The 17,165-nt window shown below is 47.6% G+C and overlaps 1 protein-coding gene across 6 annotated transcripts in view; it reads right to left on the bottom strand.

The window, feature by feature from the left end:
• The window catches only part of TRIO (trio Rho guanine nucleotide exchange factor), a 318,911-nt gene that overhangs the window by 27,476 nt on the left and 274,270 nt on the right, over nt 1-17,165 (bottom strand). For 4 of the 6 annotated variants that reach the window (XM_070411908.1, XM_070411909.1, XM_070411912.1 and 1 more), the window contains exons 35-38: nt 8,414-8,706; nt 6,891-7,061; nt 4,251-4,346; nt 329-477 (exon numbers count right to left, since the gene is read on the bottom strand). In XM_070411908.1, the coding sequence (XP_070268009.1) occupies nt 329-477; nt 4,251-4,346; nt 6,891-7,061; nt 8,414-8,706 (709 nt within the window). Of the gene's footprint in view, nt 1-328; nt 478-4,250; nt 4,347-5,286; nt 5,374-6,890; nt 7,062-8,413; nt 8,707-17,165 lie in introns of those variants that run through there. The other 2 variants (XM_070411910.1, XM_070411913.1) reach the window with 2 other exon arrangements.

Below are 17,165 nucleotides of genomic sequence, written 5' to 3'. Positions count from 1 at the left end.
GTAGGGGGTAGGCAGGAGGCAGCCAATCAATGTTTCTTTCTTATCTTTGATGTTTCTTTCTCTCTCTCTCCTCCTCTCTCTAAAAATCAATAAAAACATATTAAAAATTAAGTTGTATAATACACAAATGAAACAATAAAACTGCAGCAATGGCTGACTGAGCCCTTCGGGGGCCTGAGGGCTTTTCAAGCATACAGTGCAGCTACTCAGAGACCCTGGGTCTCCTCATTGTGCTCAGTCAGACATGAGACCCAGCCCCAGTTCTGAAGGTGACAGCGACGGGAGGAAAGCCACCTAAATAATGATAGTGCAAACGTGTGTGTCTTACTGCCGCCTCTTTAGGGAGCTGGACTTCCTTTCTTCCATCTCGTCGATCGGCGAGGAGGAGGAGAGAAGGGAATTGTCTGAAGGGTTGAAGGAGGGACTGCTGCTGTCTCCCTGGTCAACGAGGAGAGAGCTGGGACGATCCTCCAGTGCCTGAAAGAAATGACATCCCCAATCACGATTCTGCCCAGAGTCATCGGGGCTGAAATCTGGGTAAGAAAATCTCACACTCAGGAGATACAGTAGAGCTGATCGCAAAATCAGAAAATCTATTTTTGTGAAATTATACAGTATTTAATAACAATCCTCCCAACTTTATTTTAAAAAAAACTGGGTAAGAGCTGGATAAAAGAGGAACATTAGAATGAAAAAAAGTAAATTTATAGCCATTGATATAGTCTATTCCTTATTACAAATAATTAGAAAAATATACATGTTTACACTAGAGCACTGCACCCAGTTCAAATCCAGAAATTGTCTTTTCAGTTATAGTCCTGCCTTTTGAAAGCGTGATCAGTTCAGAAATGTGTGCCACTGCCTCCACTGCCCCGTTTACCACATACGTCCACCCACGTGCCTTACCGTGGGCTACGTGGCAGCATCCGCCATCTGTATTTTAAACAAACTTGTTTTTTTCTTGATGATCTATGAAGCCTTGATTCATACTCTGGTGCACACAGATCACTCAGCTAACCATGATGCCTGTCTTAGGGGCACTTGCACTTCCTGTCTGTCTCTTCTGGAGGAAGCAGGCATGCTGGCCTCAATTACTGATCCAACCTGCCCCCCACCCCCACCCCTCGGATGTTAGTTTCTGCAGGTGATGATTTTTGTTGTATCTACTGTAGGACCGCAAGCAAAGCTTTGCAGGTGATTAAATCTGGGAGTTAAATATTGGTGACTTCTCTCTCTGGGTTAACGTGACAATGATTTGCAGCTGATTGCTTTCTAATTGGTACATATTACTTTTCTTAGCCTGAATTCACAAAGCATAGGTTATAGTTTGAAAGTTTCCGAAGCAGCCCCGCTGAACATTCAGAGATGACCGAGAAGTATTTAGCGACTGAACCGGGAAAATGTCCTTGACTTATCTTGAAACAAAAAGCCTAACACAAACTGCAAGAACACAGTATTTCCTACCAAATTAAAACCTCAATGCGTGTTCTGTTTTCTCCCCTTCAGAGAACAATGCTACTCCATCATGAAGCACAGCTGGGAGGACACACAGTCTGTGCGTGCAATCTTGCTCATCACACCCACGGAGCTGTGGGAACACACCAACTGCTGCTCTGACTTGCGAAACGAAGTTGGGGAACAGGGTTTAATGAGAGAAGAGCACTCTGAGTTTCAAATAAATAGCTATTGACCTTAACTGGCAGCGAGAGCAGAGGCTGGCTGCCCGCTGGTTCTGGAGTCTGAAGAATGAGGGGAGGAAGTTCTGCTCTGCCTCCTCTCCAGACTCCCAGCAGCTGAAGCTCGGAATTAACTCTGTCCACTTGATTGGTGAGAAAAAAAAGGAAGGGAGAAATGCCTGAGGTGCCCTCCCCCAGGAGTGAATGAGGTGAAGTCCTGGACTTCAGTGCTGTCCGAGAGGCAGTTTCTGTAGCGGCTGGAAAGGCTGTCTGGACTGAGACATGGCTGGTCCAGATGTGGGGGGGCATCCAGAGAGACCTGGGTGCACACACCGACAGGGCACAGTCAGGGCTGCGTGTTCTCGTCACATTTATGCTGTCCACTCCCTCAACGCTGCCCACTGCCTCTTCCACAAGCAGCGTGCGAGGGGGAGGCTGCCACAGCCACAGCTGCCTTGGACCCGGGATGGCAGATTCGGATGAATTACTTGTGGATCCTCTGCGCTTGGCGGTGTTGTGGCAGGTAGGTTCTTGTCAGCTTTCTTTCTTAGACGAAGAAAGGTCTTGTAGCGATTCTCTCTTCTGAGGTTGGTTTTGGTAAATTATATCTTAAAAGCTGCCGATTTCATCCAGGTTTTCAAACGTACTTTTAAAGAGTTGAACAAAGTAATGTTATGACTGCTTCAATTTCCTGTTTGCTGCTGCCCTATAATGTCTTATTTTGTGAATTTGTGCTTTGTTTCTTTTTTTTTTTCAGGTCACCTGATATCTATATTTTTTGAAAGAACAAATTTTTGGTTTTATATATTCTACTATTTTCTCTTTTCCAGCTCAATAACTTCTGTTTTTATCTCTATGAACTCATTCCTTCTGCTTTGGTTTATTTTTTTATTCTCTACTATCTTGAGTTAGCTGTTTACTTCATTAATCCCCATTCTTTCTTGTATCTCACTTTATATTTAGAACAACGAATGGAAGAAAACCCCAAAGTCAAATCCCAGCAGCCACTATAGCTGTCCGTTGCTGCCGCCGCATTGCTCAGGGAAGATACACAGAAGATACACAATCTCTCAGGAACGTGGAGACAGGAGAGAGGAGCAAACCTGGGAAGCTTTCTGGTGGTTCTGACTTTTCAGATAGAACGCTCAGGTTTTTGGGTCAGAAGGTTGTTCCTTGAATACTTCTGCATATATACTTCAAGCATATAATACTTCGAGCACCTTCTCCCCAGTCCAATCCATGAATACCTCGCTTCTGATGCATAAACCATTCAGGGTTCAAATACTATTGTGAAGGTGCCTGAGCCTAAGAGATCATCATCCACACGGAAATGCACATCATCCCACCAGCATGTGGTGGGATGGGCAGGAGCAACTCAGAGTCCCAGGGGCCAGGATAGGGTGAAGAATATTAAAAAGAGTCACTAGGGTTTTTACCCACAAAATAGTTCCTGTTCGTCATGGAAGGGTCAGTGACAGGAAATCAATGCAGTTATGTTTCTCTTGGACCAGGAAAAAAGGCAGAATCTAGATCATGTTCCCTGGAGGATTGAGAAGGGGCGAGTCCGTCAGCAAAAGAATAAGTGTGGTTTTCCCACTGGGAAAGAGAGGCATCAGTGAATGTCCACACGATGAACGCTTGCTAGGAGCTTAACAAACCACACTGCATTCACGGTCCCAGCTCACAGCTGAGAGATAGTAAGTAGGAGAGTTTCAACCCACATCTACCCAACCCCCAAACTTACGCCCTTCCCACAATGCCAACAACTTTATGCCTGTTAACTTCAGAAGAGATGTGAGTGTGTAAAGCTGCAAAGGAGGAATGAACCAGTAAGAGGGGAAAGAGACAGCCATAGAACCCCTCTCCACTTAGCGTCACCTAAGTGAATCACAGCGAACCTCAGCCCACTTAGAGTGGAATGCAATGTAAATACGTGCAGACTGCTGACTGGCAGGTTGACAGTGTTGCCTTATAGCATTTCTTGGGGAAACTATTTAAATTCACAGACAAGGATGATTTTCATGGTCATATAACTGATGTGTATGAAAGGCTGTTTTTAAACTGTTTAAGGATGCTTGAAACTCACTGACTACAATGTAAGCATCCTTGGTTGGCACCATTCACCAGCTGTCTCTCAAAGAGACAGCCAGGCCGAGGTTTAACTCGGTTCCTACGGACACGATCCGTAATTCTTGATCAGTGGCGTCCAGTTCTTTCTTGGGTTATCTGCCAACTCCTAGCAGCCTTCCCTAACTTCCTAACTTTCTGCCTGACTTCGAAGCCCTCTGCATCTCTACCCTGCTGGTATTAATCTGTGTCTGTTCACAGTAAGGCTCTGCAATGGTGGCTGTTCTAAGTTCTGTGAGCCCTGCCAGTGAACTACTGAACCCGAGCATGGTCTTGGGGACCTGACTCTTGTAGAAGTGAGGGTGGCCTTGGGAACGCCCACTGTGCAAGACGTCACAGACACATTCTGCAGCCCTCACGACAAGGGCACAAGAGCAGCACACGGACAAGGCCCATGCACTGCAGCGGCACGCAGAGCTTCCGCACCTCTTCCTCGGAAAGCCTTACCATCTTGCTTTTCACGAGTTCCTCAATTGCACTGACAAGCTCGGCTGCACTCGGCGTTTCGGAGCTGGTGGGGCGGACTAACAACCGAGAAGAGGCCTATGGAAGAAGTTAAGAAAAAGAAAGGGGGGAGGGGAATGCCTTATGTTAGTCACTGGACAGACAGGAAATCCTCCTGCAAGCTCAAGCTCTTCTTAAAAGTAATTCCAGACAAAAAGACCACAAGTTTGTCTTTGTTTGCATTTATTTAAAGTCATCTCTCTAAATTTACAATATTCTGACATAGAGTATTAAATAAAACCTGTCTGGGATACATGTGGAAAGCAGACAGTGTCTGTTTTCAATCCGCAGTCATGTAACATCATAACGCTTTTCAGAGAGGTGCCTGGGCACGGGAGAATCCTAACTGTAACTTTTGCAACTGCTGGCTGGGCTATTGGCGAAGGAGAAAAAAATACAGACTCTGATCAATGGAAGAATGAAAGGCTTACGGTCTAATGAGTGAATCCTTAAATAATCAGGAAACAAAACAAGATACTAAAAATGCCTATGGGTTTAAACGAAAGAAATGAGGAGGAAAAGGAACCAGGGCACGCTGAGCAGACAGGGAGGAGGGGGACGAGCTCACCATTTCCTGTGCCATCCACTTCCCCAATCATTAGTGCAGAGTACAGAAGATCTGTGGCCTCACAAGCTATCAGGCGCCGTGTACGGCGAGAGTCAGGGTGCACAGGGGTGACACTTAAGGAATTTGGGGGAAGGGCTACTGCGTTCAAGTTCAGTAATTAGCAAACACCGTGTGTTTGCGGATTACTTGTGCTGTTCATCGATTGGAAACTAGAAGAGGGGCGTAATATGAGCCTCGCTTCATAGTAAGGGCAGCGGAGATGCATGCGACACACAGCTAGCTGTCCTAGCGATGCATTTCTCACAGCAGACAGTACGGATCTATACATTCACAACGAGGCTTCTACATGTGTGGATTCAGGTATGCACTTTGCAAAACAAATGTTGGCTTGGTCTAATGAAATCTGGAATATGAGGTGAAGAAAACAAGGGAAACAATTCAAATGGAGAGGTAAGGAAACTGAGCCAAAACAGACACAGAACACAAATCAACATAATGCTGCCATGAAAGTTTACAAAAAGAGAAAACAGAACAAAACAAAATATTAGTCACAAGAAATATACTCTCTGGGAACATCACTATAGATTTTTATAAACGAAGAACTGCTGTTGATAATAATACCCAATGAGGTAATACAATAACCAATAAACCATTTAGCAAACAGAAGAATGTCATGCAATCCACTGTTTAAGTGGAGAAGAAATACTCTTACTTGGTAAATAACCAGGCCTAGCACCTCCCTTTTGGCTGACCATGCAGATTTAAGACATTTCAGTTTTCTGCTTTTAAGAACGGTACAGCTTAGAATACTACGAAACAACGTAGGGATTGTTAGAGAAATGACGCACCCCATTTCCTGATGAGTCCGCTCTGTGCAGAGGGGTGAGGTCCTCTTTCATCTCTCCTCCCTCCCACCCCTGACAGTGTAGGGTGTGCACCTCAGTCACCCCAAACTCCAGACTCAAACCCAAGCTACATCCTCCAGCCAAGACCCGCAGCTCCCTGACTGCGCACTGACTGCCAGGAGGGCAGAAGGAGGAGGTCAGTTCTGCAGAGAAGGGGCTGGAGAAACGTCTGCCTCAGGTCAAGATTCCTGTGCGACCTGGCTGGGCAGCGGTTCATCACTGGCCCTGGCTGCCCCCTCCCCCTGTCAGAAAACAGGCGATTCAGCAAGTGATTGTGATAGCGCTGAGGAGGGAGTCAGGGGAGGAAAAAAGGGAAGAATGGGGAAAACTGGTATGTTTTATTCCTAAAACTTAGCTATTGCAAAAAAACAACCACACACCAGTGATGGCTTCATAGCACGGTTTTCAGCACCTGACAATTTGGAGGAGCACAGTGGGCCAGGATGCGAGAGGACGTGTAAGCCAGCCATCAGGTTTCCTGTTAGATATTTTGGGATCTACAATTGGGTATATAAAATAATTCTCGATTACCTAAGAACTCAAAAAACACAGAAACCAATGGACTTGGCTTGGACCTCCGCACGTCTCCAAGGAGGAGTTTCGTGGCTCTGAACTTGGACACCTGTCCCCACACTCCAGTGTGATCCTCCTGATTTGTGGCATGCTGGGAAGAGGAACTGGACAGCAACGATCTCATCTGAACACCCTGTGCAAAAGCACCTAACAGAGGGAACAGGCCGCCTAATGCTGGACGAGGAGGTGGGCGCGCAGACAGCTCGGGGCGCCTGTGGCTGCTCTCAGGGACCCGTCGGGACAGTAAAAGAGGGAACCTTACTTTAAAAGTGGCAACTGCTGAAGCACCATTAAAAATGCACCAAACATATTTATACAAATGCATGTGTGAGAGATAGCACATGCCGGTCTGCTATTTAGTCTAACTGGACTTTGTCATCCAAAAGCTTTTGGGATGAAAACTGGCGGAATCTGCCTGAAAAGCAGAGTTTCCCAGGCACCCTTCGACGGCCCGGGAGTCACCTATCTCCTGCAATGAGGCTGGAGCTTGGCAGCTACTGAGGGTGCCCCCATCATGCGGGTGGCCTGGGCCCCTACCTTGTCGTCCTGCGAGTCCGGCTGGAGCAGGCTGTGCTGCTGGATGGCCATGGGCGGGGGCAGGGGCACAGCGTCGGCCCCCTCCTCCCCTTCTTCCTCTCCGCAGCTCTGCATGCCCGAGGAGGAGGACTTGGAGAGCGTGCCGCTGCTCAGGCCCTCGTTCCGGCCTCTCTGAAATGGAACCAACACTCGCTCATTACACTGTGGGTCCCCACTGTCAACGTCAGTTCACAGGAACGAGCCCTAAGGGGTTAACTGGAAAACTACATGCTGGACAGAAGCTCAGATGGCAGACGGAGGAACAATCTTCCCAACCCTGACGGTAACTTCTCATTCCTTCCTGCAACCCAACCGCCCTGCTTGCCAACTTGGACGAGAGAAGGGCCATTGAGTGTGTGTTTAGAAGGAACTGCCAGTGGTATCCGTTAGGCTCTGAATACATCTCAACTTCGAGAGGAAAAAAACAATCACGTTCGGAAGTTTGAGCCCTAACCCTGATGGTGCTCCAGGTCCCCTGGCCCACGTTCGCTTCCCTTTTGGCACCTCGCTAGAATAAAATCCATGGGCATAATAACGGTGTAAAGAAAAATGCAATCCAAGGTGCATTTTAAGAATGGGAATTATCCCATTAATATCCCTCTATTCTTTCTTTTGGGAAAAAATTTCAGTTTATTTCTATTAAGAGGATACAGATTTAGAAGAAAGATTCGAATGCAATGAACCACACACTCCAGCACAGCCCGCAACAAAGCGTGCGGGGGGGAGGGGGGGGCAGCAGGACACCCACATCCTCAAATAAATTAAACGACACAGAGCTTGTCCTTTCTCTCCCTCTGCCCTTTTCTTTCCAAGCCTATGAGGGATCTGGGTGGGTCTAGTTAAAGCCTCTGCAGGCCCCTCACGGACACCACCAGTGCTCCCAGCCCAACTTGGGGATCATGAAAGAATTTTGAATAAAGTAGAATTAACCCCACTGAGCCCCCACAATAGGAAATGAAAAAAATTCCTGGCTGACCTACCTATATTTATCTTTGATGACAGGGAAATAATCCAGTGTTTACTACTCAGGACAGAGGTAAGTGTGAAAATGGGGGGAAACATTTCTCCAGCCTCAGGGGCTGCTGAGACGGGGAGCTCTGGCCAGCACTCCTGGCCTTGGCCCTGGGTGAATGAGGGGGAGAAGCTGAGGCGCAGGGCACCCACTTGCTCAAGGGCAGGCCCAGGGTGCCCTGCCCCCCGGGGGGGTGGGGCGGTGAGGAGTGGGAGGGAAGCTCCCAGGCCTCTGATTGGCTGCAGAAGCCTCATGCAGGTCCTGATCCTGCCAACCTGGAGCAGCTCCTCCCAGGTCTGTCCCCACTGAGTCTAGCAGTCTGCTCCCAGGGGTTCAGTGGGCCCCCCACACTCCTAGGCACCATAGAGCACAGAACAGAGTGAGAACAGTCAGACCAGCAACCATGCCTACAACCCGGAGAGAACGTGCTGGAGGGCTCTGGGGTGCCCGGCTCGGGCTGAGTGGCACTGACCTCTTCCACGGTCTCGTCCTGCGGGGTGGCCGCGCTGTCGTCCGAGTCCTTCTGCGAGCCGGCGTCGGCGCTCTTGCGGACCTCCCTGCTCTTCTTGTGCTTGTGCGCCAGCTTCTTCACGTGCCCGTCGGCCTTGCCGCTGCTCAGCCGCCGCACCGGGCTCGTCAGCCACTTGCGCAGCGTGTTGCCTGGGCGCTTGGGGCCTGGGGAGCTCTGGGCCCCCATCATGTGGGGTTGAAGGGAGGCCACGGAGGCAGGCGGGCTGGCATCGTTACTGGAGACGGACAGCGAGTCTGCAGGGACCAGAGAGAGACAACAACGCGTGACCATGTGGCCCCAGTCCTCCCAGTGTCCCAGGAGCCCCAGCACTGCCCAGTGCGTGCCTCACCCGACGGGTAGAAACGCCACAGAGAAGGCCCATCCCACACACACGCTTTTCAAATGTTTCCCACACTTGAGTTACACTAGAGACGATTTTTCTCAGGATGTACTGCCCCCTCCAAAAAGCCCAAGTCTCCAAACCAGTATCACTGTCAGAGTTTTATAATGCCATTGTCACTTAGAAGGTCACGGACACTGTAGGATGGGATGTTTAAGTTATTTTCACCCATTTTCTTGATAAACAAAACCCAAGAAAGAATGATTTAAAGAAGAATTTACAGGAAATTAAAAACTAATCCTGTTGGATAAGTGTATTAGTCTGACTCACTCCCAGTGAAGAAAAGTACAGCTCAGAAAAGAAACATGTGTGCATGCGTGTGCGTGTGCGTGTACATTGGACTGGGCGGACTCTGTGACAAACAGCAGCTCTGGAACGTGCAGTGTCAGTGAACAGTGGCCGTGGCCAGGCTGGCGGGAGTGCTGGCCGGTCCACCGTGCCCCCTTGCTCACAGCCAGACTTTGAAACTACACAGGCGTGTGCTTCTTTACTCTCAGCCTCAGCCAAGTTGCCTCCCACAGTGGAGTCAATACCAGCAACAATTAACTAAACAACACATTTTTTAAAGAAATATGTGAGGAGGAGGAGTTCTTCCTCAAATAACCAAAACACTTACAGAAACTATGTCCAAATGAACCTCCTCCTCGGATCTCAAACATTAAATGTAGTCAGCTCCAAGTGGATGGTTTTTCAGGAAAACAAAGGAGATGTAAAAAAAACGTAGGTAATGGCTGACACTCAACAGACCCTGGGTTATGTGTGAGGCTTTCCCGTACAAACGGAAAACCAGTGACCGTGGACGCTGGCCTTCTCCTGAGTCCTCGAACCCGAGCTCTGCCACAGGGGATGGCAGGAGGAAGAAGAGCATTCACTATGCGCATTTTCTGAAATCGTTTGAAGTCTCAACAATAAATGAAACTAAGCCATTGGAGAGATTGTTCCAGACAGACACCTGCCTCTGCTGTATTTACCTCTGTGGCCTGCAGGCCATTATGTGAGACACTTAAAAAGGTAGGGAGTCACTTCCTCCCAATCCTGTGATTAGTGAGAGGCCACAGCCGTTGCCACTCGAGCTCCAGACGCCTGGACGAGACAGCGGGGCCCTGACTAATGGCTGTCCCACTCCTCCCCTGGCCCAAGCCGCGCATGGCAGAGGGTGCAATCGTCCATAAACAGATAAGGCATTTCAAGGAGGGTCTCTCATTCTTAAAAATCTAGATCTTCTCAGAGGCCGACTTTGGTTCAGAACTAATCAAGGTAGCATTCTGCTCAAGAGTAATCCCGTTTCCCCCTCCATATGTCTGGTATATGTGTGTGTAGGAACACATACAACCATACATGTTTTTTATTTTATTTATTTTTAAATGAGTGACTGAAACACTTCCACATCAGCTTTATTTTCCGCAGGTGCCATCTGGAGGAGGCAGGGGGGAATGACACCATTAAGCTGACATTCAGGAAGCGAGACTGCCGAGGGGCTTTCTCCTGGTCTCATAAAGGTCACAGGAAGGAGCTGTGCCTCAGGAACCCTCAGTGAGAACAGGAGGGACCAGGAAGAGGAAGGTTTGGATAATCCACATGCCAGGTGATAATTTATTCAACCAAGTACTAACTATTAGAAAGACATGGTGACATATTTCAGTCATTTAATGTGCTGACTCACAGGCCCTGTACTTGCCACCTGATGGAGATGAATGATACCCACTTCCTCCCCCCATGGGCTGACCACAGTGTTTCCTGGAGTCACACAGCCTTTGTACAGGCAAGAATGGACACATGCTATAAGTGGGTCTCAGCCTGTTAGAGGTTGAGAAGAAATGGAACCAGGTGGAGTGATCCTGGAGGGCTCCATGGAGGAGGCAGCACTGAAGCCAGCCTTTGAAGGAGTTGGGCCTAACACCCATGTACTAGAGAATGTAAGCTCCATGAGGGCAAGGGCTCATCTGTCTTGTGACTTGTACTCCTAGGGCCTTGCACACAGTAGGTGCTTATTAAGTGCCGAATGGAAACATCAGAAATCTCCAGCCTAAAGAAATCGGCCAAGCTGACGCACAATCCATACGTTACCAGTAAGAACAGTCATTTCTTCAATGTATATGCCCTCCGTTGAATAACTGCCCAAGACAAATACCTATGAAGGTGGTGCACCGGTGGAGGTGGGGGCGACACCCTGGACAGGCCGGGATGGGGTGAGGTGTCACTGATGGAGAGCTGCCGTGTCTTTTATGAACCAGGAGGCAGGCAGAGGACCGAGGCCCATATACACTCTAGGTCTTTACACTCATAAGCAGATACTCAGATATCAGAAGTAATGGGGAACACCACCTATGTAAACAAATGAACTGCACATGTATTTCTGTGCCTAAAAATGAGGATTGGGGGCATTGGCATGGGAGCAATGCAGCAGACAACATGAATCCTAAGTGGAAAGAGGATGACCACCAGGAATCCTCAGTCTCCTTGTCCACCCAAACTCGCAGGGTTACAGAAAAGTGATAGAGCTCTTGGCCGGGGTGAGCAGCGAGGGCAGGGCCTCAGCCTGAAGGCAGGCACCCGGCGGGCATCCGTAGGAGAGCAGGACCTGTGGTCCATCACTAACAGTTTGGGGACCCACATAAGAAGGAAAGGAAAAGGGTCCATATCCTGCCAGCTGCAGACAAAGTAGGATCACATTTCATTTTAACCCTCTCCTCGCTTTCAGAACGGGAAAGTCTAAAGATGTCTCTTCGTGTTTACAGTGAACACTGGATTGCTGAGCAGGACTGCCTGTAGGTGGATGATGCTCAGGGCGTCCTAGCCTTACGTGGGAAAGGAGCTGGTAGTTGTACAAATGGGTTCAAAAGAAAAAGAAATTAGAGACGTCGTGTCCTAGCTTCTCTCTGTGGGCTCAGCCACATAGGACTTGGTCCTCTGCACTTTGGAAAGCAGGTTCAAAGGAGATCCCCCCTCATCTGGCAGGTCGAGCACTAAACACGGCCGTGGCCTGGATGGACCGTCCTGGACCAGGAGAGGGCAGAGCGCCAGGCCACGCTCGGAGTGCTGCAGACCGATGTTCTGCAGGGAACAGCAGGGCTTCCTGAACAGCTCTGCACCAAATCACTTGCATGACATTACTTCACTCTGCTGGAATATTTATGACTTAGAAAAATGCTAGCAGCAAAGATAAACCAAGAAGGGAATTTTTGTCCATTTTTATTTATTTTTAAAAATTATGTTTTCATTGATTTCAGAGAGAGGAAGAGAGAGAAACATCAATGATGAGAGAGAATCATAGATAGGCTGTCTCCTGCACGTCCCCTGTTGGGAATCGAGCCTGCAACCCAGGTATGTACCCTGACCAGGAATCAAACCGTGACCTCCTGGTTCATGCGTTGATGCTCAATTGCTGAGCCTAGCATGCTCAGACATTCTCAGAATCATTTTTAAGTGAAGGATGAATGAAACAACCTACTGAATTACTTTATTCTGTTTGTAATTAAAAAAAATAACTTGTCCCTTATTAAGGGGACAAAGGAAACATCAGCATAAAGAGATAGATCAGAACATCAAAGTCATTTTAAAAAAATGCTCAAGTGTGTACGAGAAAGTCACTTGTGAGCTGCCTGAAGCCCTGAGAGAGAAAAAGCAATTAAAGTAGATTTTGCCTTATTTTGAGGGGAAAAGAACCCCAAGGAGATGGCTTCTTGGCTGAAGTTGGAGTTCACACAAAGTCCATGCTAGATTTCTTCTTAAAATAATGAAAAAGCTAAAGAAAGGAGGGCAAAGCTGAGTCCTGACCCTCAGCCCGACACAGGAAAGAATTCCGCCACGTGAACACACACACACACACACACACACACACACACACACACACTCCCCTAAAACTGCTGGGAGAAGAGAAATCGTCTTCTAGTCCCAGACTGTAAATTTGAGACATATGTGATTAATAAAGCACTTTAAAAAAAAACACGTAAGAAGAAAAGGAAAGGGTCCATATCCTGCTAGCTGCAGACGAAGAAGGATCACATTTCATTTTTAACCCTCTCCTCGCTTTCAGAAGAGAAAAATCTAAAGATGCTTCTGAGTGTTTGGAGTGAAAACTGGACTGCTGAGCAGGACTGAGCCCTGAATACAAACTCCGGCCTCTGAATCTGACTGTCCCCAGATCTGCCCACTTCCATGCAGGGCTCAGCGTGTCTCCTCCACTGTCTCCACTGCACATGGACAGAGGCTCCAGGGGCAGAGATGTTTGCTGCTGTGTTTATGCTGCGCTTTAGAGTTTAAAGCCTGCCTTTCCCTTACAGTGCTCACTTCACAGACCAATGGGAATTCAAAAGCAAGGGGCCGAGGATCGAGCTCCCCTGGCGGGTCTGCACTGGGCCTGGGTATCGCAGAAGGCCCTCGTGTCCTGGTTGTGAAATGACTGGCTCCTCACCGGCTGCTGGGGGAAAGGAACAAAAATGTCTTTGTAAACTGAGAGCCTAACACGCAGATGAAGCAATACTCACATTTTTGCATAGAAAAAGCAATAGCAAAAGAGGAGGAAGGAAGCAGGACAGAGTGGAGCTGGGAGATGTGGAAGACAAGCCCCCTGGGCAGCAGCAGGAAGACTGGGAGAAGCTTTCGCCCTTGGACGGCTGGTGTCACAGGGCTTCACTGTCCCTGCACGTCTGCTATGACAGGCCTTCCTCACTCCACACACCGTCCGCTAAACGCGCACAAGGGACCCATGCTGACCACCAGTCATGTCTGATGAGGCGCGGCCTCCACACAGATGCACGCATTCAACACTGGGAGGCTTCCCACTAAAGGGCTGTCTCGCATTTCTAATTCTCCTCCAGACTCTCCCGGAACAATTTTAGCTGGCTCGTTTTAAAGAAAGACATGCCCATCTTTCTGTCCACGGGAGGTGTTCAACCATATCTGCCCAGGTAACAACGCCAGGATGTCGGGCACATCCGCTCTGACCTGGATTAGCTCAACTCAGGGCTCGGCACACGTCCAACACAAAGTGCTGATTACATTCTGGTTGTAAAGACTTAGAGAAATGTTTATCAGTGACTGCGATGTGCCAGAGAAAGATAACTCCAGATATGTTCCAACAGACCAGGCAGGGTTTAGTGAGGAGCACTTAGTCTACTAAACCTTTGTCTTGTCAAGAATTCAATTCAGCAAACCCATGTTTTTATTTAGAAATCTCTTCTACCACACCAGGAAGGTTGACATGTACATATGAAAATCAGATCTATAAGTGACTTATAAAGCAAAGAGCAAGTGACTGTTAGCTTAGGGCTGCTGCCTGGGTTGGTCCAGATATTCTAGAGCAAATTTTTCTGTGTAAATGACTCATCTTTATGATTTTCAAACTGGATTTTAATTCGCCTGCTTTTGGGATCAAGGTAACCATTTTTTTGGAATAAACACAAACAAACAAAATAGACCATAACACACTAGAAATCCTTTTGAAGATTACATAAAAAGTAAGGTGATCTGTAAATTATTTTGGAGCTGCAGTTCCAGGAATCATCTCTCAATCTTACAGTGATCACTTCGCCTCCATATGTGAGTGCTAGGTGTAGTGGCTGACAAGGTTTGAGGAGTAAGTCGAAGCTGGGGTATTGGGGAATTTTAGGAAACTGACCTGTCCAGATACGGTCACACTTTTGGTGATTCAGAATATAGAATTTGGTCTTCCTAGAATACTTTGAAATTTAAATCTATACCCTATTTGTGAATGAGTGTCTGAAAACTTGATTGCTTTCTAGTTTTTCATTTTAGGTATTACTTTACTCTTTCCTATGTGCCGGCCATCTTCCAGGTGTGAGCCGGCCCTCTTCCAGGTGCGAGTCGGCCCTCTTCCAGGTGCGAGTCGGCCCTCTTCCAGAGTCAATGATCCTTACTTTGCTCCAGTGCAGACTAAAAACGCATCAGGGGCTGAAATGCAGACTCGGACTGGGCACTGCATCCTCACCGAGTCGCCACTTCTCTGCACACACCTGCGTCCAGGTGTTCTAGGCTCCGCTCTGGGCTGTGAGTCTCACACAAACTCATGTTAACACGGGAAAGACTCTTTTTAAAAAGTTAGAGGCTGTCCAGAGGCACTGGACACTAGTTTTGCAGGATGGGCATGGCTGAAAATGAGGCAAGAGAATATTGGGTGAACATTTTACATTAGTTCACAATTTGGTGAAATATTTCACTGTGGGTCCTTGATGTGAAAATGTGAATTCTGTGCTTGCTTTCAAATATGATGTGAAAACAGAAAACATGAAGGAGAAGAATAAATTTCTCCAGCTTTCTTAAAAAAAAAAAATCCCTAGATTCAACCAGAGGTCCAGCACAGCAGGGCCCACGCTCACGCTGTAATGAAGAACACATGGTCCTTGCTGCCTGCACACAAATGACCAACACACTCACTCCCTGTGCGCCCCGCCCAACTCACAGGGGAGCCTTCACTTGCAGCCCACCTCCTGGACCCCTGAATGAAAGAACACAATATACTGCAATCACGGGTATTAATGAAAACAGACTCAACAAGAAACAACTGGACTCAATTAGAAACAATTGCTCTACCTTCTTGTGGAGGCTGAAAGCAAGGAGTGTGGGCGCATGCACATAGCAGTTTCCCTGTTTTGTGCTCTAGTCCTAGGGGCCACGTTATGAACAGCCTCAACACCACCTGACCAGGAGCAGAGAAACGAGGTCTGTGACATCCATCTAACCTAACAGAACGTGCGAACTCGATCTTCTACTCTCAGAGAACCTAACGGCTATTCTCAGGGTGGTTTCTGAAAAGAGTTAAAACATTACATAGTTGTTGGAAAATATGCTTATGCCAACCACCAAATGCAAAACTCCAAGCATCACTTTTCCTCTCAAACTCATGCTTGTGAGGGGAAGGCTGCCAGAATTTCTAGTCAGGAAACCCTCGCAGTTTGTTTGTTTATTTAATCCTCACCGTAGTATAAGTTTTCCACTGAGAGAGAAAGAGAGCGAGAGCAAGCGAGAGAGCGAGCGAGAGAAACACTAATGTGAGAGAATCACATCAATTGGTTGCCTCCTCCACAAGCCCAACTAGGGCTGAGGATCGAACCTGCAACCCAGGTACCTTCCCTTGACTGGAAATTGAACCTGCAACTCTTTCATTGCCCAGGCGGATGCTCTAACCATTGAGAACACCAGCCAAGGCAGAAACCATCTCATTTAAAGGTCTTTCTCCATTTGAATCTCATCACTTGCATTTCCAATAAAGAAATGTAGAGAAATTAAATTAAAAAATGAAAGAAGATGGTGTAATCCTCTGCTTGGCCAATCAGATAAACAGCACATGGCATGTTGCCAAAGTGTGGATCTGAAAGCACTTTAGAAATGAAATAATGAGGAAAGAGGCATTATTGATAGTGAACCACAGGAAGAATGGATTAGTTTTGATCAATGTAAGGACTTTAGTAGAATCTACTGCAATGAATCATCCAGGCCCTGGCTCATCGGCTGGGCAGGAACGCTCTCAGTGCCCGTGGTCTGCGGCTGGGCCAGGTTAGCACCAGGCGGCTGATTTCCAGAACATGATGAGCGTGGTGGCTGTGACAACATCCTCCTGGCACTGTGGAGGTGGGGCATGCCTACCTGACACGCCTTCCAGGGGGGGAGCATGGAGAAGCAGGCACAGATAGTCACACACTGCTGAACCACATGGTTACAAAACACTTCTGTTATCAGACGTTCTCCTCTTTTTAAACTCTGCTTTATGTTGGAGCTTACTTTTTAAAAAAAAAAATATTTTTATTGATTTTAGAGAGAGGAAGGGAGAGGGAGAGAGAGAAACATTGATGAGAGAGAAACATTGATCAGCTGACTCCTGCACGCCCCCTACTGGGGATCGAGCCTGCAACCAAGGTACACGTCCTTGACCAGAATCGAACCTGGGACCCTTCAGTCCTCAAACCGAGGCTCTATCCACTCAGCCAGACCAGTTAGGGCTAGTGCTTACTTTCTAATGCAGCCCTTCTCCCCGCCAGTGCAAACACTGGCTTTGTTCAAGGGGAGTTTCTAGCCTTTGGCCCTATCTTCTTGGAATGACAGGGCCATTCTCTCTGCTTTTTATGGGAGCCAGCCCTTGAAATATATTTTCGGGAGATGAAGAGCAGGCCTTTTCTGCAACCAAAAGTCTAAGCTGTCACAAAAAGAAAAGAAATTCTCAAGGGAGTCAGATTCCTGACTTTTACCCAAGGACAAAAGCAGATGTTTCAAGATATCCTTGCTGGATGAAAGAAAGACAACTTTCCAAAAGATTACATAAAAATGAGAAACACACGCTCAGATCCTGCACGCTGC

This window comes from Myotis yumanensis, unplaced genomic scaffold, assembly GCF_028538775.1.
Source record: "Myotis yumanensis isolate MYYU_CA2020_CCGP unplaced genomic scaffold, mMyoYum1.0.hap1 SCAF_4, whole genome shotgun sequence".
NCBI lineage: Eukaryota > Metazoa > Chordata > Mammalia > Chiroptera > Vespertilionidae > Myotis > Myotis yumanensis.
This window is presented reverse-complemented; position numbering and strand designations above follow the sequence as displayed.